The following is a 21,461-nucleotide window of genomic DNA, read 5'->3' on the forward strand; positions in this document are numbered from 1 at the left end:
ACACACACACATACACACACACACATACACTCACACATGCTACAGGATAGACCCTCTGTTGTGTAGCATGTCCTTGTTGATCCTGCAGCTCAGTGCTGCAGAAGTTGGGATTTGTAGTCCTTCTGCGCTGAATGTGAACAGATTTTTTTTAATTCTCTGCTATAAACATGGCCGACAGTGTATCAAACCTTGCCAAATGTATGTGTACATAGTTATTTATTGTTTACTATTTGAACACCACTAACAATGTTGATATACAGTTATCCAGCCTTTAGCATGTACTCCGGGGTTTCTCTGCTGTGAGCTGGGGCTTTAGTCGTAGCATTTTGCTGAGCTCCAGACTCATAGTGAAGCTGGATTATTGGGAAAAAAGGCAGTTAATTGTATTATATGTTGGAGAAAGAAACTCCTCTGGGAATCTCTGGGTGTGTCGAGCCTCTTTGAATTCACAGGAGGTCAGTCAGTGTTGAGTGTACTGGATTTCAGGTGGATTAGTTAGCTAATTGATTGAAGTGTGAGACACTGATGGACTCACAGTATGATTCCAGCTGAGCTTCAGGTGAACCAGGGAGCGCTGTGAGACACACCCAGTGTTTCTTCTTCTTTTCTTTTAGATGGATGAAAGTTGTGAATTGCAATCAGCGATATTTCATTTCCTGACTTTGAATGGTATACAACCGTTTACCCCCCTTTGACACATAGCCTAACTGTTTCTTTGTGGCAAGTCATTGATGTTACTTTTGTAAATGATGGACATCCAATTTCAACTGGAGCAACACTTTGGAGAATCCATGACTTGGAGGTGTGTCTTTGCTCTCCACATGAGTAGAGAGTAAATGAAAAATGTGACAATATACCCCAGATTTCTATTCAAAGCTTTGTAGCAACTGATTATGTAATTACTTTTGAAATGTTGTGATAAGATGTGTAAATGGTCAGATAAGGTAGTCAGCCTTTATCACAGTGGCCAGTTAATGTTAAAGGCAAACTAAAGGCAAGGCACATACTCATTCTACGGAAGCTGAGAAGGGACATGCTATTAATTTTTTTTTATCTTAATGATGTCATCTCGAGATCAGGATTTAATTGTTCTGGTATCTCTTTGGTAGTCTTTTCTAATGACAACAAGTTAATTTATGTTGATTCGACGGTCCACTTGACTGTAATATACTTAACCTGTGATCTCAAGAAAACTAAAGGCCAAATTTTATAGATAATTTATCATGAGAGAATGACTTTAGTTTTCTCATGATTACAGGATAATTATGGAAACAACAGCTGACCTGACCGCAGCATAATTATCTTGTGATCTTGAGGGGAAAAAAGTTTTATCATTATAAATTATTTTGTTATCTTAAGACATTGACTTTTTTTTTTTTTTTGAGAATCGGCATAAATTAAGTAGTTATCACAAGAAAACACGCTTTGTTATCTCAAGGTACCAAAAATAATTAACTTGCAATCTTAAGATTACAGCAATGAAGTAAAAAAATGCAAGCATGGCCGTTTAATCAGCGTTTATGATAATAATGCTGTTTAATACGTTAATATTCATTAAATGAAGTTTCCCAAGAGGTTTACTTACATTTTGACCCACATGCAACACGTGTTGCCCTTAAATGGGCTCCACTATTAACTATTAAGTCCATTATTATGACATGGCTAATAGAACTGGACTTACTACAGGTAACTACTGTTTACATAGCGTGATAGATACATCATTAGTTGCTACACCGTCCTCATGTTGTCCATCTTGATGTACAAAGATGCCTTATTCAGATTTGGATCTTTTTGCTGTGGGGAAACAAAATAAGGCGTCCAAACATTTCTGTCTACTTACAACCTGTGAATTTTTATAGTGTAAATATATTTCAGTTTTTTTCAACTAGCCTTTAATGACAATGCCTAATGAAGGGAGCCTGGCTTGGTTTTCCAAAGTGGTGATGGTGAAATAATTGTGATGAATAGCCGTCAGTGAGCCACCCAGCAGCTTCTTTATGTAAAGGACTGTGAGGTTGGAGTTCAAAAGAAAAATTAAGTTCAGAAGAAAAGTTTTTTCACCATACTTGTAGCATAAAAGTGATGATAGCTAAATCAGTTCCACTGCAGTTAGAGCTTAAAAATGCACAGCGCATACTTCTTTTTCTCTGTTCATTTGGAAGGGATCTTCTTCAGTAGGAAGCTGTTAGAAAAAATGAAAGCCTCAGCACTTTGTTTCCAGAAAAAGCAGGCTGTGACGAGGCTCGTGGACAGGCAGATAATCTGTGAAATGTGACTTTTTGTTGAAGGTACAGTTGCTACATTCAGAAGCTAATATTGTTTGTGCTATGTTTTATTGTGTTGGCAATAAGGTGCCAGTGTGTGCAGAAGAACTCTGGATTGCTCTTTATTCCATGGTGGCCATTTTAATTGTACATCGTTGTCATGAGTTCTATGGGAAGGATGTGTGTGTAAAAGTAGTATTATGTCAACACAAACAGATTATAGATCGTGTAGACCAGATAGTTATTAGCCCAAGTATACACTGATAAAAACAAACAAGGAAATCCTGTGGAGTTTCTCTGTTAAGAAACAGTAACATCTAGTTTTTCTGAAACATGTCACCATGAAGCCTAACAAACATGTTAAATGCATCATCATAAAACATAAGCTATTTTTTGGTGCGTTGTAGCCAAATATACACCAGTGGAACAGCAAACTGTTAGCAGGAATATGAAAAGTATAACTGCATACACATGATGCTAATAAAATGGGGACACACTCTTAAAAACTTTGCTGCATAGCACTACTATACAGTAGTCAAAACTCCACTGGATACCCTTTACCTGATCACTCTCCTAACTGGGGATGCACGATATTATTGGCATGTCATCGGCCAATACTGGCTATAAAATGTGATGTTATCCTCTCTTGATCCGCCGACCCACATAAACTCAACTGTTAAGCTAGCTAACAGCCAGGGAGCTAAAGTCCACACTAGTTAAATGTTGCTAAAGTAGCTAGCTAGATGCTAGGGGGCATATCCATGTGGTATATCGAGCCCCTGGGTGTAAAGACAAAAGTGACCTGTTCTGAGCAGCAACACTGGAAGGCTGCTGTTATAGCTTTTTTTGGCTGTATCCCATTGGTCAATCACTGCGTTAAGTGAGCTTGATTGACAGATGTGTTCTGGGAAGGTTTCGCAGCCACCACCTCCCTGATTCCTCCATCTGAGAAGTGAGTCAGATGCTGTTAGATGATCAGGCGAACGCTTTTTTAAGCATACAGAAGCCTTTTCAAAATGGCCACCATGGAACAAGATGTACAGGAGTGGAAAAGTGAGGGATTTGTGAAAGATATCAGATGTGTGAAGTCAGAGAGGAGTTTGAATCAGTTGGCACTGCCACAAAGACAATACTGGTAGAGATAATATACATTTTAAAAAACTAGAAGTCTGCTTTAGCTGTGTAGATGAAGTTAGCAGCAGTAGTTAGCTTTAGGATCTTGAATAGTGTCATAACGAGTGCTTTTGGAAAGCTGTGATGGTTGTACATATTACTGTGAGCAGTTCTGTGTTTGTACTATTACTACTAGCAGTGTGTTTGAGCATATTTATGCTCCATATTATACTCTTTAGTGTGTGTGTGTGTGTGTGTGTGTGTGTGTGCGTGTGTGTGTTTACACTCTTCGCCTGCTCTTTTTACACTTTGTACCCAACTTTCCTAATAACTTAGCTTAACTTTTTGTAGATAGTTTACTGCTTCCTTGTTCTGTACTGCCAACGGTTGTTGTTTGCCTAAAGACTCCTGGAAGTCTCGGATGTTCCTGAACCAGATCTGGGCTGCATCTGAAACCATTCACTGTTTTCTATACTGTCTGATATTTAGTCTGTCTGTTGTTTTATAGCACTGCTCAGAATCTCTAGTGAGGATTAATAAACTCTATGTAGTGGACTTAAAACAGTGATTAATGCCACGTTCACGTCATGGGTGATGGAAGTTCACTTTATTAGAAAATGAAAGACGATTGTATGTTTGCATTTGGTTGTTTGAGGGTTCTAGCAATCTATCCAGCCAACGCTAATTACCAACAATGACTTAACTGCAGATTATTTTTATGATTAATCAATTAAGTCTATAAAATGTCAAAAAATTGTGAGAAAATCACAGTTTCTCAGAGCCCGAAGTAACATTTTCATTTTGCTTCTTTTGTCCAACCAACAGTCCAAAACCCAATTACTTTATTTACTGGGGATGCACGATAACATCGGCACGTCAACGGTATCAGCCAGTATCTGCTTTAAAATTAACTATCAGAATTGGCCAGCATGCTTTTTCTTAATTTGCACAATGAATGGATATTACATACATTGAGTATTGTATTTCATGTCTCCATCTGCTGATGGGCCATCACGATAAGAGTATGCATGCATAATATGTTAATCCCATTACAGAAGATACATGATGATCACTAAAATAAGGTGTGGGAAAGAAATTGGTATATCGATATCAGTATCAGTTATCAGTCAAATGAGTTGTTACATATCGGTATATCTGATATCAGCAAAAAATCCAATATTGTGCATCCCTATTATTTACTATTATAAATGACAAAGAAAAGCAGCAAATTCTCACATTTAAGAAGCAGGAGTGAGCACATTCTTAACATTTTTGCTTGAAAAATGACTGAAACAAGTATTTGATTATCAAGATAGTTGCTTATCAGTCTTCTTTATATAGACCAAATAATTAATCGACTAACCGTTGAAACTCTGCTGAGGTACTTTGCATGTTTCTAGTGCTGGTTTTTGTATTCATGCCTCTTTAAATGCGCCTGGTTCCTTGGTGGCGGTTGGATCAATGGTCTTTGGTCCCTGAGTCAGTGGAATCACCTTTAAAAACACACTGCCAATCAGTTAGCCAATTTATTTCTTAAGATGTTAAGAATAAAGAAGCTTGTAGAAGCACACATGTGACATGAACGTGGCATAAGCAATGGTTTGTAATGACCTAAGTAGTCTGATAGAATATCTATACAGAGGTGGAATTTGGCTCTTGTCCTGAATGAGTTTAAACTGGCATCATGTTATTTCAGATAGTGGTCGTGTTTCCATCCAATTGTCAAGTGTATTTTTGGCAAACTTTTGAAATGTCTCAAATAAGAAATGCAAATTGTCTGGGTTTCTATCAACTGGTTTGGAGTGAATAAACTTGGCTGCGTAAAGCGTCCTTTCAACAGAAGTTGTGATACAGGCTACGCTTTATGCGTGGCTGTCACCTTGGCCATCCAACCCATCTACCAGAGAAGAGGTCTTATAAAGTCTGATTGTTCTTTCATGTCAGATAGTAGATAGACTATCTCTTGCTATCCAGAGATCAAGACAAATTATGTTGTTATGGGAATATCTGGAAAGATGCCAAAAGCAGAAATAGCTGATCAGTAATGTGGGTTATGTTGGCTTCAAATGGAACTTGTTAGCTGGCCTAATATCAGCCCAAACTCAGCACGCCAGAAGAAATAAGTCAGATGCTACTGTTGGCATCTAGCAGCCACCCAGGCCATTGGGTCTATCAACATTTTCCTCAGACATATTGTTAATTACAAAGATCTCTAATTCTCTAGAATTACAATATATTATCTAACCATCCACCAAAAAATGAACCTCCACAATTTGAAAACATCAAAATAAAAAGGTCACAACTCCTGAGCTTTCAGAAAATTTACACCTACAAGGGTGGGAATACCACAAGGGGGGACTCTTCTAGTAGACATGGAAAAGACAACCCAGTTTGAATGCAGCAATCCGTACTTAATAGGCAAAGGCGTTTCCATAGCTCATTTAGTGCATCTAACTATAACTATTTTTCAACAAAAGCAAAAACCACCTTGAGCATAAAACCTTTTTGCTCTACTGAGGAAGTTTGATCGAATTTCGTCATGATCCATACATTTCTAATGCGAGACTTCAAAATGCGCATAAAAATACGTTTGTGGAAACACGTCTACTGAGGCAGTATGTGTTGTATGAGCTGTAAATAGCGTTGGTGGGGTGTTACATATCTGACAGGATGCAGCACAGTCCTACATGAATACCACACCCTGGTCTCCTCCATGTTGCCTTGGAAAAGCAGCCTCCTCTACCCACAATCCCTTTGTGTCGCTCCTTCTCTTAAAGTCCTGAAACACTGCTAAAAAGCGACCCAACTTGGTTTTGAGTTGCTTTTTGAACGTGCGCCTGAATGGTCGGAGTAACTGATCTGCTACACCTTGTAATGCATGGATGCCCTGTCAGCTGTAATTCAAATGGTGCTTCTCTCTTTGCCTTATATCCTGCACAGTCCCACAGGGACACGCCACATTATTCATCTAACAACCCGTAGCTGCACCCGAGCAAGAGTGACACCCACCCTTCTGTTCCTTTGGGCGGTTACCTTGGATGAACGGCTAAAGCACCCAGAGAACTGAAAGGTGTGAGTGATTCGTCGAGCTCAGGCTGCTGAAAACTTCACACAAACACAAGATAGCAAACCTTTCTGTTTACTGAATGTATTGAATGTCTTAATGTGATACAGCAAAAACCTTTGGCCTGTAGCAAAAATACAAATTCACCAAAGATGTAGCACTGATTGGCTTTGCCTTGATGTATTGGGATGGAATGAAAAAGGTTTTTGAAATAATCATGAAGGAAATCTAATGGAACCCAGATGTCCTCATGTGCAACATTTTAATTGGTTTGATGGTTAGATGAAGACCTTATGGATCAGAGTGAAGAGTGCAGAACCACCAATGTTCACTTGGATACACAATGTGATTGACTGTTATTATTGGCACTGTGGATGTTAGTTCTGCTTTAAGATTCAGTAGCCTATGATCCTGGAACATGTTGCCAAACTGCTTTTTGGAGCTGCTTACTGGACTGTACAGAACAGCGTGGCGGAAACTATATGATTAACATCTATACAGTCTAAACAGTATAGATGGCATTGTGCCCACCACCTGTAGACAGTCAGGGGTTTGGATGCAGAGCCAGAGCAACAAAAGGTCCAAAGAAGCAGCAACAGCAGAGTTACTAGATCAGGTTTAGGGAACCTATAGGTCTGTTTTACAAAGCGTGCTAAAATAATCAAGGCTGTCATAATTAAGTGAGACTTCAGCTCACTTTATACACAGTACAGAATCACTGTTTAAAAGCTACACTGCAAAGAGAAAACTAAAAGCAGCTGTCTTCAGTTGTATGACAGATGGACATTACTGGACCCACATATTGAGACAATCCATGACAGTTTCTTATAATGCTTAGAAAAATGATAATATTAAAGCTCGCTTCAAGGAGCACCCCAAATTAGCCCTTCCTAAGTCCCGCCCCTTTTAACTCTATGCTCCAATAACAGTTGAGTAAGCTTGTAAAATGGCAGAACCCTTTCCTCTTATACATATATGCCATGTGCCATGTTCGAATGTGCTTTCTTCGAAAAGAAAACATTTTAAAAATGATTAAAAGATGTAGCTGGGGGGACTATCACAGTTAGCAATGCTAGCTTACTAGCTAGCTAACGTTTACTTACATCAAGAGAAGTTAGCCTAATGTCAGATCAACCACACTGCCAAATTTGCTTCCTTACTTCTGTGGTTATGTTAAAGAGATTTGGAAAAAGACAGATAGGTTGTTTAGGGGGACAGCACGTGGTACTTATTAGTTGTACCAAAACATTGCGTTAGACGGGCACTGTCACTGTCAAACTATCAAATTTTGTTGAATTTAATTTGAATGTAACCTAAAATAATGCTTTCCAAGATACTGATTTCCCACAATGCAACTCAATAGCGTTGACATAGAAGATCCTTAGAGTTCTCCTTTAAGTCTGTACAGGATGCAAATTTGCAAATCCTAGGATGGCAAAGGAATGTCCCGCCCTACTCTGCCTGTGATTGGCTGGTACTCATTGTTTGTTGGTTGGTTTATGGTTAGGTTTAGGCAAGAGAAGCAGGATTGGTTACGGTAAGAATGTCAGAGTAAGCCAATCAAAGATGGAGCAAGGCAGAGTGGGGTGGGCCATTACCTTGCTATCCTAGGATTCGCAAATTCTTGCACAGGACTGGGCTAGATCTCAAGAACTGGTTGCTGTAGCAACATAAATTAAATCATTATAAGTGGGGCTGCACAATATAAGGTAAATATCACGATGATATTGAATATCGCAATAACAATATTACTTGCAATAAATACACAGAACTCAGTTTTGCCTTTCTGTTGCTTCAAATACACAAATATTACTTGTTGGATTAAAAGAATTGAAGGAATTTATTTCCAACATTATTTTATTGAACAAATTAAACATAGCATTGGGCGATACGGAGAAAATTAGATATCATACCAATACCATTGACCAAATTCCTCGATACCGACATTGCAACAGTATCGTAGGGTTGACTTTTGGTGCTTTCCGAAAACAGTTTTTTGATAATCAACATTAATGTGGATTTAATGACTAAGTGGGTAAAGCCAAATGTTAGAAAAGCAAGCAGTTTGGTAAGTCTAGAAAATTACTTCACCAATAAAAAAACACACCTATTTAAAAAAAATAAAGTTACATTTTACTGGGCAGTTTTCTACTTAACATCTTTTAAGTAAATCCCTGAGTGCAATATTGCAGTCTTTTTGATGTGTTTTTTGCGCACATTGACTTTGCAATGATGATTAAATTAAAAAAAATTTAAAAAAAGAATTAGTATTGTTCAGCCCTAAGTGCAAGCCTATTTCCCAAAGTGATTGTACAAACTAAGCCGGGTTATACTGTTAGCTCGCTTTGTAAAGTGTCTGTATGGTATCTGCATTGTATTACATGACGACCGTGTGCGAGTGAAGACAGCTTGTGTGGATGCAGTCACAAGACACTGTTCTCTCCCTGCAGTACACTCTTGTGCCTGTCACTGTGTCATGCAAAACCCGCCAATATCTTGCAACCTCACTTGTTCCCAGTTTGAGGAAAAAAAACACAATGAGAGCCCAGCAAAGCTATTAACTCTATGATATTTGAGGGCTGGCTTTGCAAGGCTACCTGTCACATACAACACATACACACCTACAGTATACTGCTCTCAAACACACTTTGATGCATGCTTTTCTCTACATACTGTACACATGGTTACTTGTAGCTTACGAGTGTTTAACTCTGTGCGTCTTCCTGACGACTGAATGTTGGACAGTCTCCATTGCTTGAAGTGTAATAGTGAACTCTGCTTTCATTCTTATTCCACTATGATAACTCTTTGGCAATATGTTACAGATACTTGTTACTAATGAACAAATAAAATAAACCATTTAAAAAGACAAAAAAGAGACTTGTTTGATGTCTTACTTTTTTTTATTTTTAAAATGGAATGTAAGAAGTGAGTATGGCTCATTAGGAGGATTAACTTCTCATGATTAGACACGTTATTTACATTTTAAAAAATCTGCACGATCACATGCCACAGTTACAGTGTGATTTAAAGGTTACATTGTATAAGAATGAAAGGGATGTCATAACACTGTGAAAGACAAGAAATAAAAGAGGACAGAGTTGTAAGAGGGTTAAATCTGATGGGTGCTCATTTCTAACAATTCTGGACCGCGTTCTTTAAATGTGGTCTAACTCAGGCTAACATGATGTTAGCCGGCTAAAGCCAGTGATGGCAGGGTCTGCAGCCAGAATCAGGTCAGTTTATTTGACCCTATTCTGAGGCGTAATTCATCCTGAGTTTCAGCCAAGTGAGGCAGCCAGGAGCAACCTGATGTATTTCATCGGTGGGGCGGGTTTGAGCCGAAACTGGGCCAGGTCACTTTTCGCTAGTGGCCAAGTTATGGCAGTGTCAGCAGCTGAAATAAAGCTAGTTTATTTGGCCCTATTCTGAGGCGTCATTTATACCAAGTGTCAGCACAGTATTTCTTTTGTATCTCACACTGTGTTTGGATTGTTTATATCTGGTCATGTGCTCAAAGGAATTATTTGGTCTATTTTGTCTGGTTCACATATTTTACTCTATAAAATTATATGTAAAAAAAAAAAAAGTACCATTTATGTAATTAAATAAAACTGAGATGAAAAGACTATGAGAATTTATTTAACTATAGCTCNTTTTTGTGACATTTTGCTTTCATTGGACAGGAAAGCTTTACGCCTGGTTTCCACTTACATATGTGACTGGTGTTTGTAAATATATAGATGATGCCTCTAGTGTCCGATGCAAGGAAGAGCATTTCTTTACAGATTGTTAAAAACCTGACAGAAACTAACTGTAGCCTTGGAGGAGAGGTTAATTTTGTCCACGTTTCACCATCTTGCACTTTGGTATATGTGCTTGGAACATTACAGGGACAGAAACAAGACAAATATTGTATGGTAACAAATAAGTGAAGATGTTGGCCTGCCAGGTACATGGTATGTTTTTTAAATATTTCATGGAAAAAGTTGTATGAATGGCTGAATAAGTCACAATGACAGTTAGACTATAAATAATATATAACCATATTTTAGCAGAATAACATTACTCAGATTCACAATGTGTTAAAACTGGATAAACAAGTTCTTTTTAATCAAACAAACTCACTTGAAAATCAACACAGGCAACTGAACTGAAGGAAATAGCCAGTTAGCTAGTTAGCAGCCTGTTAGCTAAGCTAGCACACTGTCATACGGTTTCTGTGAAATCCACTGAAAAAGTTCAATTTTTTTGAATGAACTCGATGCAAATTTGGGACAGAAATATAACGGAGGGGAGGGGATGAGTTTCGCAGGCACATCCGATATCAGTTTATAATCTGAGATTCCCATGGGAATGAATGGATTCCTGGTTAACTCATCGCAGTACACATACAAAAATGGAAACGAGGCGTTAGAGTGAAAGGGGGAAAGAGAGAGAGGGGGCATGACCCACAGCAAAGGTCTGTGGGTTGAAATTGAACCTGCAGGCGGGTGTGGCACAGACAGAGCCTTTGTACATGGGATGCCCGATCTACCAGAGAAGCTAGTGGGCTCTCAGGCCAGGTCGGTTTTTTGAGAACAGCCAAGGTAGCCAGAATCAGGAAGATTTAATTGGTTCTGCTGCATCATTCATCCTGAATCTCAGTCAAGTCAGGCAACCGCACATGGTCTGACATATTTCTTCTGGTTATTGTGAATAAATTTTGAAATAACGGCATAATGATCAGCACTCAGTATTACTGTCCGAGAGCTGATCGAATGATTGTATTTATAATTGGCAGGCATTGCACAGCTGTTGCGGCCCCTTTCACTGCAGCTGGGCATTAGTTACTTTAAAGCTGAGGGACCACATTCTAAGTAATACATGAAACATACATTACATAATGAAACCTGCCTAAATCCCCATAAAGCACAAAAACCCTAGAGATTACATTGATTGTACAGATTGTGGGTCAGATTTCCAGACAACTGAGCCCAGTAATCAATTGCATTGAAATAATTTACCTATCATTTCAGAAACTGAGCAAAAATGTTTTCTGGTTTCACTGATCATAAACTTTTAGTTTAATATATTTCTTTTGTATCTCACACTGTGTTTGGATTGTTTATATCTGGTCATGTGCTCAAAGGAATTATTTGGTCTATTTTGTCTGGTTCACATATTTTACTCTATAAAATTATATGTAAAAAAAAAAAAAGTACCATTTATGTAATTAAATAAAACTGAGATGAAAAGACTATGAGAATTTATTTAACTATAGCTCATAGAATTTACCTGATTTAATAAAATGTATTGAATATTTCAAATATTTGAAATACATATGCAAGTAAATTAGGTACATTTGATGAACTACAGTTACATAAACTCTCATAGTCTTTTCATCTCAGTTTGATTTGATTTAATTACATAACTGGTGATTGTTTGGTTTATGTTAGAATTACTTGACTCAGTTGGATGGAAACTTGATATGTACTTGAAATACCTTAACATTACAAAATAGACCAAATCATTCCTTGAAGTAAATGTATTTTCCTCTTTATTATAAAATCTGAGCTGTAATAAAAACATAAAAATATCTTAGTGATATACATGTACTCATCTAAATTCACACCTCTTTTGATACTGTTCGATGAACTTGCTGCTTTCAGTCAATAAATTCACATAATCTGACTCTCTGGGACGAGCTCGACATACACACCTCTATGTTTTTGGTTCATTTGTGAGAAATTGATTAGAAATTTAAGTGATTTACAGTAAAGGACTAAGTGTTTGGGGGTACGAGGAACCAGTGACATGACTGGAAGGCAACATAAAGAAAGAAAAACTTAAATATAAAATAAAAATAAAAGGACAACATGTACAGTAAGGCAGTGTCAAGGTAATGAAGAGGGCTATTGATCATCTAACACGCTGTGTTTGCAGGTGGGAAGTAGGTGAGGGATAACAAGGTCAGAAATGTGATTCTTATTTTTTGTGATTCCTATTCCAACAAAAAAAAAAACCTTGCCACCGGTGATAGCTGTGGCAGGAGGCATTATTTTTTCAGGTTGTCCATCTGTCTCATTCTTGAAAACGTAATATCTCAATGCCTTAAGGAAATTTCTTTAAATATGGCACAAATGTCAACATGAACTCAATGATGAACTGGTTAGATTTTGATAGACACAGGTCAAAGTTCAAGGTCACTGTGACCTCCTCTGTCTCATACTTGCAAATGCATTATCTCAAGAACACCTTGATGGATTTTTTTTCTCAAATTTGGCACTAACATTCACTTGGACTCAACAATGAACTAATTAGGATTTAGTGGTCAAGGGTCAAGGTCACTGTCACTGTCACCTCACAAAACATGTTATTGGCCATAAGTTAAGAATTCATATGCTAATTATGAAAATATTTCACACAAATGTCTAATAGTATAAAATTCTGAGGTAATGACATTTTATATCCAAAAGGTCAAAGGTTAACTTCACTGTGACATCATAATATTCTGCATGAAACACTTTTCTGGCCAGTATTCAAGGTCATAACTCAGGAACAGAAGGGGAGACATTTGGTCAGATGCTGAATTGGTGACACTAATCTTGGGTATCCACCTTGAAACTGCTGATTGTATTGACCCTTTTACTGTTAGTAAACAGTATGGAGTTTTTTGGTGGGCGGAGTTTAGCTGGAGGCAAAACAGCTCGCTACAAAAAATGAGCTAGCCCTAGCTAGCAAGTTCTTTTGGCTTGTTTTAGACAATGGAGGAAGATGATGCGAGTGGTGCATTCAGAAATACCCATTCTGAGTGCTGGAGTGCACTCTGGCACAAACTGGACCATTTGTAAATACAGAGCACTGTATTCTCAGAGTGGCAGAGTGCTCTAGGCACTCTGTCCGGGGAGACGGTGCAGCAGAGCACAGAGTGGACTGAATGTGTGATTAACTTCACAGTTTGTTTATTCATATAGAAATTTAACGCTCTGTTTCTCCGACCAACAGGGCTCTCATTTTAGTGTAGAGCATCAGACTGAATTTACAAACTCACCATGTCAGGTCACTCACTCTCTGGGACTGTGAGTGTTACTTATAAAAGTGAACATTGCCCAAAGGGCCCAGACTGGCCAACCCGTACGCTCTCACTCAGTGGATGGATGATTTGACAGGATTGCTGAAGGTGGGATGGCCGGCTTTGTGGTTGATTACTGTGCCAATATTACAAAGGAGGACGACACTTGAACGGTTTCCTCCAGTTCGTTTTGCTATCGAAGCTAATGTTAGCTAATGTGCTAAAACGTTAGTGTTACGGAGAAATCCAATATTTCTCTTAAGACTAGAGTTCAAAGATGGGACCAAGTCACACATGTGCAAGTCTCAAGTAAGTCTCAAGTCTTAACCTTCAAGTCTCAAGTAAGTCCCAAGTCATTTTTTCTTGGGCAAGTCAAGTCAAGTCAAGTCACAGGTTATGTCAAGTCAAGTCAAGTCAAGTCAAGTCAAGTCCTGTAATNAAACGTACAGCCGGTCTTGTGATGAACCGGTCGGAATGTTCGCTCACGTTTTCTGGGGTTAAATGTTAGCAAATAAATTAAAAAACAAGTTCCACCAAACGGATCCCCCACCCCACCCCCGTATCGTATCAAGCTAACGTTAGCTAACTACCGACTAACCAGATAATATTAGCTAATTGACAATCACTTACTGGGCAGAATGGCTCTTCAAATGACGAACAAAGTTTGAAGTTGTCGCTTGGCTGTCTGAGATGTTTATGCCTCATGTCTTGCACTGTGCTGTTCGTCTTTTGCCGTCATAATGGTAATTCCGAAAGCCGAAGACGATGACTGACATGTTGATGCCTATCTGATATAAGAGGGCGTGTTTCTCCAATAAACACGTAAGGTACGTAGAGAGGGCATGACTGATTGACAGGGTAGTGATCCAATCATGACAACGCCATTCTCAGCCTGCGCTCCTACCGGGTAATCAACGTTATTTTTTAAATTAATTTATTAATTTTATATTCTAACCGAAAACATGATGTGAATAACACTCAAGTCATTCAAGTCATTGTGTCTCAAGTCAAGTCAAGTCCCGAGTCTTTCACTTCCAAGTCCGAGTCAAGTCTCAAGTCTTTTATTTTTTGTCAAGTCACAAGTCACTTTAACCTGTGTCTTGATCTGTGTCGACACTGGATAATAATTATTACAAAAAGTTTTATGGCATTCATTCTACTATTATGTATTTATTTCTTAATATTTTACATAGAGTTTTAGGAGTTGAGACATACAACAATTCATATCCTATTCATTTTTTTTTACGTGCTGGTATTGGATCGGTACTCGGTATCGGCAGATACCTAAGGTTCAGGGACTGGAATCGGTATCGGGAAGGAAAAAGTGGTATCGTACATCTCTACTTAAGACCCTTCCAATTTCTGATTAGGTGGACATAATAACCCTTAATACACATGAAGTCATTCATCCCTACAACAGTAAATACTTTTTCCCTAACCTGATATGAAGTGTGCACTGCACATGCAAGCATTTTAATGATCACCTCTGTCCGATCATTTTGTCTTATGGCATTTAACCATAGCTGTCTTCATTTTTGTTGACAGGCAGGGGCAGCCGGTATGTGATAAAATTTAAGTTTTGAGCCATGACTCCTTCTATTCTGGCTCCCAATAACACAGCAAGACGACATTTTAAGACTCCTATGTAGCCTACAGCCCTGTGGTGGTGAGTGGTGTTTCGCCTCCAGCTAAAGAAAAGGCCCCAAAAGGATCTATGAATCTTCTGTGTTGTCGGGGTGAAGATGTGTGTGAAGCATCCATGTTTTCACAGACATGGATGTAAACTTTAAGTGCAACTTGACTGGTTTGCAAAGGCATGTAACGCTGAGGTGGTAATCCTGGTTTCCATTTAAAAATGTGAAGGTTTCTCTTCATGACTTTGGACAGTGTGGCACAGCTCATAATAATTCCAACCTTGATGAAGAAGAAGGGAAAAAGTGTGAGGGAGGCTACACTATAGGTAACCATGTTACTGGCAGCTTTCTGCAGTCATGTGAATATCAGAGCCCTGAGACAAATAGAAGTAATTCTTCATACAAAAACAAAAACACTATGAAGCGAATGGTAAGATTCCCTCAGTACAGGGGAAGCCGGTCTTTCTGAATTTAGAGATTTTTTAAATAATATAAATAATAAGCACAGGTGTGTCAGGCTAGTTTTAATACTGTCTTTAAATACGTTTTTATTTTTATTTAACAAACATCTTGAGGAGATTTTAGGAATGTTAATATAAAATTAGGATTCTCTTTGTAAAGGCTCCTTCACATTGTAAACATCAGTATTTATAGTAATTGGGCTAAAACATGCATTTAACTCTGTGTGTGTGTGTGTGTGTGTGTGTGTCAGTCAGACAGCGGTGTGCAGGGGAGTCCCTGTGGTGTGTGAGGGGGAGTGTTCAGAGGAGGAGGACAGGGAGTGGGAGGAGGCTTCTCTCTGCAACTCCTCCACCCTCCTCTGGAGCTCTGCTCTCAGCATCAGCAGCTCCTTCAGCGTCTGGTGCACCGGCACCTGAAACACACGTCACACAATCACAGTGTCAGTAACTGAAGCGTTCCTCTGCATGGATAACAACGTGATAACAAACCAGCATGCAGGTTTTAACTGCCCCTACATATCCAACACTTATGGTTTAGTTTAAAGTGGGAAACCTTGTAGTCTCTATAACAAAGCATTATAGCCTCTATGCAGTGATACAGTTGGCGGCTGTAGTTCGGTAGACAGAAAATAGTTCCTACATGAAACTGCTCACAACAAAGTCTGGATTATCTTGAGTAATCGGGTCATGATTTCTGGAAAGAGACTTTGCTGCTGAGTTTTTCAAATGTGTTTTTTCGGCATTTTTAGCACCACAAGCTGAGTGCCATCTGGTTCCATTATACTGGAGAGAAGGCAGACATCTCTACGGCCGATATCACCAACACTCTGCAACTCAAACCAAAACATTCTAGACTGATAACCAATGGTCAGAGGGAAAATATGTATTTTTGATTTTGGGGTGAACTGTCCCTTTAATGCCCCATCTTCCATCGCCTCCCACAAAGCACGTACCTGTGGTCTCATGCGAGGGTTCCAGCGGGCGTAGTAGGCGGTCCACAGCTCCAGATGTCTGGAGGAAACCAGTGGATACAGAACGTGGTGCTCATAGTCCACATAGAAGGGGTTGGTGAAGTCCTCAGGTTGGCTGGTAGGGGACAGCATTGAACAGTCAGAGAATCACTCCTACTTCACTACATCACTTTTATCAAGGTGGTGAAAAACTTACCTGTTAATGTAGGACCACAGAGACACTGTCTTGGTCTGTACCTCCTGCACAGGACAGAAGAAGAGTTTGATGTGACATGGCTCTTACAGACCCATTACCCCTGTTAACAGAAGAATGGCACGTACCTTGGATGCCCTCTCCTGTTCACTGTTATAGAGGAATGTACCAAACAGACAGCTGTAGAGGTGGTCCAGCACTGTGATCAGGAACAACTCATTGAACTCAAAGGCTGATGGGAACTGCAGGGGAACACAAGTGATGACTGATAAGTAAAGAGTGGCAGCTTCTAAATGCCTACAATTGATATGAAAATGCATAATGTACTCAGGCTTGGTTCTTGAATAAGTAGTTGTTCAGGATTTGAAGCCACTAGAGACTGACCTGGCGAGTCATTTGCCAAACACAGTCGATGAACTGGACGAAGAGAGGTGAGCGTTCTGAGTTAGCATGGTTCTCATCACCGTGACCCACGCGCTGCAACAAAGAAAATACTTTCAATGGACATGCAGTAACATTCAGAGGCCAAGAATGGCCTTGCTTGCAATTGTATTTTTAATGCCATTATCTCAAGATCATGAGTTAATTATTTCTTTATCTCGAGATAAAAGCTTGTTTTCTTGTGAAAACCGGTTAATTTATGTCAGTTCTTGAGAAAACAAAAGGCAGATTTCTAGAGATAACGATATAATTTTATCACAAGAAAACGTTTTTTAATCTCGAGATCACGGGTTAAAATTTCATTATCTCAGAATAACAAAGCTTGTTGTCTTGTGATAATGGGTTCATTTATGTCGATAAACAGAAGGCCAAATTTCTTGTGATAAATTATCTCAAGAAATTGTTCTTTTGTTTTCCCTCATTACAATAATTACGCGAACAACGGCTCACTTGACTGCAATATCTGTATTCCATCATCTTGAGAAAACAAAAGTTGTTTTTCGTGATAAAGTGTCTCATTATCTTGAGAAATCTGCCTTTTGTTTTCTCAAAAATCGACATTAATTATCCCCAGTGTTTTACAGATCAAGAATTTATCACCATTGTTTTTGGGTGTGCAAAATAATTTCTGCATTCTAGGCCTCCTCCTAATTGCTCACAAGTTAACTGTACATAACTGCGTCAAAGATGAGCTCTTTCATATTTGTATATTCATATTATTTGTGTTATGTGATATGTGTTTAAAATCAATAAAATATGCTTAAAAAAAATCAAGTTTCAACATGTAAGTACACGTCTGGCAGCAGCCGATTTCAAAGTCATGCTAGTAGATACAATGGCAACATTTGCTTTAGTGGACTAAGTTTTCGTCATAAAGGATGATGTAACGGTAAGATCATCAGAGTAACTGTTCCTTACAGCAGCAAACTTGTGTCCAAAGCTAACCCACTCCTTCTCCACCAGAACCTGCAAACATATACATACAGCACATTATTATGTTGTACAGATGAAGACTACAGTGTACAGTTGATGTTGTGATGCAGTGTGTGTGACCTGGAATCCTCTGAGAGTGCGGTAGTGACTGTCGAGCATCAGCATAGCCAGCGAGGTGAGCTGAGCCGTCCGGTCCCAGCCGTCACTGCAGTGAACCACCACCGACGTCTTCCCAGACTCTAGCTTATCAGCTATCTTTGCTGCTCCTGCTAATAGTAGCTACACACACACACACACACACACACACACACACACACACATATACACATACACAGTTGAGTGGGCTACCAGTGATAGATATTTATGATACATTCTCTGTATATGTTCTATAGTGATAAAAAAAAACTATTATTCTTTATAGTGTGATGTACCCGTATGTACTCCAGCCAGTGTGTTTGGTCAATAGCAGAGTGCCAGTGGGCTTCATCTATGGTGGGATAAACCACATCCTTCATCTTCCTCAGAGACTCCCTCATCACATGGATGTTGGGGATTTCCAGGAAGTTCAACTCCACGTTTGAATAAAAACTCTCACTTTCATACCCTCCATCCTTTGCCTACATGTGGTGGAGGCAGCAGGGGAGGAGGAGGAGGAGGAGGAGGAGGAGGAGGCAAGAGTGGAGGGATTGACAAGAGAGAGAGAACAAATTTAGTCAGCATGTAATACGAAGGTGAGGAGGGAGGCAAGCTAGATGTGTGCTGTACCTTGTTGGTGTCTGCTACACTATTCTGCCGGGCGTCAAATATGGTGAGCTTGTGGGACTGGGCATTGGCATCCATGATGATTTGGAGGAAGCGTTCATCCTCTTTACAGCGACGGTCTGAAGGTCCGACTAACGGCTGGCTACAGCGTATGATGGTGGCCTGAGACTCTGGGTGAATCCAGGACAAGACCTGCAGGGAGAGCGGGGCCAGGTCAGGACACACATATACTATCTTTCTGCCACAAATACTCACTACAGCACCAAATGTGGATTAATCCACTGCTGAAAATAGTCCCGAAAAAATGCACTGTTCCCTCATGTTTGAGTAACATTTAAAAAAAATACAGTGTCTGGATTTTTTTTTTTTTTTTAAATGAAACTTTATTTTTGTGAGGTGTTTTGTGAGATGTAAATCCTCTGTAGAAACCAATGAGCTTGAGTGGCCTAGCTGAGGTCATACCTCAAAACCTAATACTGAAACTCAGTACTAAAAGACAGTAGTAGGAGTCTGTAAAGTCTGTCATAATTAGCATATGACTTCTTGAGTTATGGCCAAAACATATTTTGTGAGGCTACCTTTGACCTTCAACCACAAGTTTATTTTTCAGTTCACCAGTTTAGTTTATTCTTCACATTCACAAGAATGAGACAGTTGTAACGTAACACTAGCCTTTAACCAGTGACCACCAAATACTAATCAGTTTATCGTTGAGTCCAAGTGGACATTTGTGCCAAAATTGAAGAAATTCCCTTGAGGCATCACAAGCATGGGACGGATGTACAGACAACCTTAAAACATAGTGCCTCCGGCCGCAGCTATCTTAACAACACAAGGTGGTGGTGCTCATGGAAACACCTACTTGTTTGTCCACGGTAGCGCCATATTGATACAAAATGAAAGTAACTTTAAGTTACTTTAATAAGAGGTCATTTGCATTCTTTTTTTCATATTTTGAGACAGATGTACATATCCTGTACACATTAACAAATCTAAATACACACAAACACACTGAGAGACAGTTTCTGAACTTTGCATGCACTTTGGCAAATGAAACAGCTATAATACTGACCCCAGTCTATGGTAATATTAAGCAGCTTGGACAACTGTAGCAGAGAGAGGATGAACATGGTTTGACAGATTATTTTGTTAACTGCTTTTTGCAAAGGTGGTATTAAACTGTCTCGGCATCAAACCCTCTGTCAGTGGGCATGTGAGCGTCTCAGACTGACCGGTATGCGATGCTTGGCTCTAAACACAGCCACCCGTCTGATGTCTTCATCTGTGATGTTGGTGGGGATGACCACGATGGAGGGATAGGTGTCACAGAGCTCGTAGGTGCTGTTCATCTTGCTGATGGTCCAGCTCTCATTAGGGAGACCCTGACAGAACACATCCGACCAAGGAACCATAAGGACAAAGTATATTCCATACAGCAGTGCTATACAGTGTTTCCTGTGGAATGGGAGTTTTGTTGTGGGATTCATTGATACTAATTTGTATTTCACAGCACTAACCTCATCAGTAACACAGCAGAGTCATCAGTCCAAGTTTCTTCTCTATGAAAGTACTGATTTTCATTCATGAATTATTTCTAGTTGCCCTCATTATGCAATCACTGTAAGCTACTGTCAATCAAACGCAACACTTCCTGTACAAGCATTTCACATTACAAAAAACTGGCACAGTGGAACCTTTAGGAAATTATTAGTGAATAATAAAAACAGTATTTGTGTTTGGAAGAGAAGATGAAAGCAGCAAAGAGGTGATCTTGATATAACTCTGTTGATTAACTGATGGAATTCATGAAGTGTACACATAAACTGTGTTGTTGAGATGGACCAAACAGCAACAGATTCTGTGTGTGTGTGTGTGTGTGTGTGTGTGTGTGTGTGTGTGTGTGTGTGTGTGTGTGTGTGTGTGTGTGTGTTACCTGGCGCCTGTACTCTGCTGTTGGGTCATACACCTTCCAGCCATCTACAGGAAATTGCTCTTTGTACAGGAAGGCAAACACGGGCTGCCACAGGAAGTCACAGGACATTATGTTAGCACTCAGTCACTATCAAATTTACATGCAGTTTATACATACTAGGGTTGGGTCGTTATGAGAAAAAAAAAACGGTCCGGTTTTTGTAAAAAACCGCATCAAGTCGGTAATACCGGATTTTCGCCACTTGACTCATTTAAAATAAAAAACGACCTTAGGACAACAGAGTGACAGTAACAAGTTGTTTCTTTTGTTCCTTACAGATAAATTTTGCAGCTTACTCAATCAGTGCAAACAAGGGTTGCCTCCTTCGTCTGGCTCAAAGCCAAAGTGTTGCCATAGTGGCGCATTCCTTGATTTCGTCGAGACTAAATTGTCCGCCATTATCGACTCCCCATCACTATTAAACAAATTTCAGGCTACAGTAGAGGCGCATGCGCACTCGCACCTCCTAGCTCAGTCCCCGCCCCACCCCCCTCTCTCTCCTGCTTGCTGTGCGCTTGGTGAAGAGGCAGACACAGGTGCTCACAGACTCGGGCTTACTATAAGCGGAGCGGACTACGTGTAAAAATGTCCGTGAAAAA

At 39.5% G+C, this 21,461-nt stretch overlaps 1 protein-coding gene across 8 annotated transcripts in view; it reads right to left on the bottom strand.

Annotated features, from left to right (window-relative positions):
* Nucleotides 1-13,937: 13,937 nt before the first annotated feature.
* Nucleotides 13,938-21,461, bottom strand: part of mtmr1a (myotubularin related protein 1a) — a 23,017-nt gene continuing 15,493 nt past the window's right edge. For all 8 annotated transcript variants that reach the window (XM_050066423.1, XM_050066419.1, XM_050066422.1 and 5 more), the window contains 11 exons: nt 20,824-20,907; nt 20,123-20,272; nt 18,894-19,082; nt 18,560-18,745; nt 18,249-18,407; nt 18,114-18,161; nt 17,139-17,231; nt 16,883-16,996; nt 16,758-16,801; nt 16,544-16,676; nt 13,938-16,003 (listed from right to left, as the gene is read on the bottom strand). In XM_050066423.1, the coding sequence (XP_049922380.1) occupies nt 15,842-16,003; nt 16,544-16,676; nt 16,758-16,801; nt 16,883-16,996; nt 17,139-17,231; nt 18,114-18,161; nt 18,249-18,407; nt 18,560-18,745; nt 18,894-19,082; nt 20,123-20,272; nt 20,824-20,907 (1,362 nt within the window). In that variant the 3' untranslated portion in view covers nt 13,938-15,841. The remainder of the gene's footprint in view (nt 16,004-16,543; nt 16,677-16,757; nt 16,802-16,882; nt 16,997-17,138; nt 17,232-18,113; nt 18,162-18,248; nt 18,408-18,559; nt 18,746-18,893; nt 19,083-20,122; nt 20,273-20,823; nt 20,908-21,461) is intronic.

This window comes from Epinephelus moara, chromosome 17 (assembly GCF_006386435.1).
Source record: "Epinephelus moara isolate mb chromosome 17, YSFRI_EMoa_1.0, whole genome shotgun sequence".
Classification (NCBI taxonomy): domain Eukaryota; kingdom Metazoa; phylum Chordata; class Actinopteri; order Perciformes; family Serranidae; genus Epinephelus; species Epinephelus moara.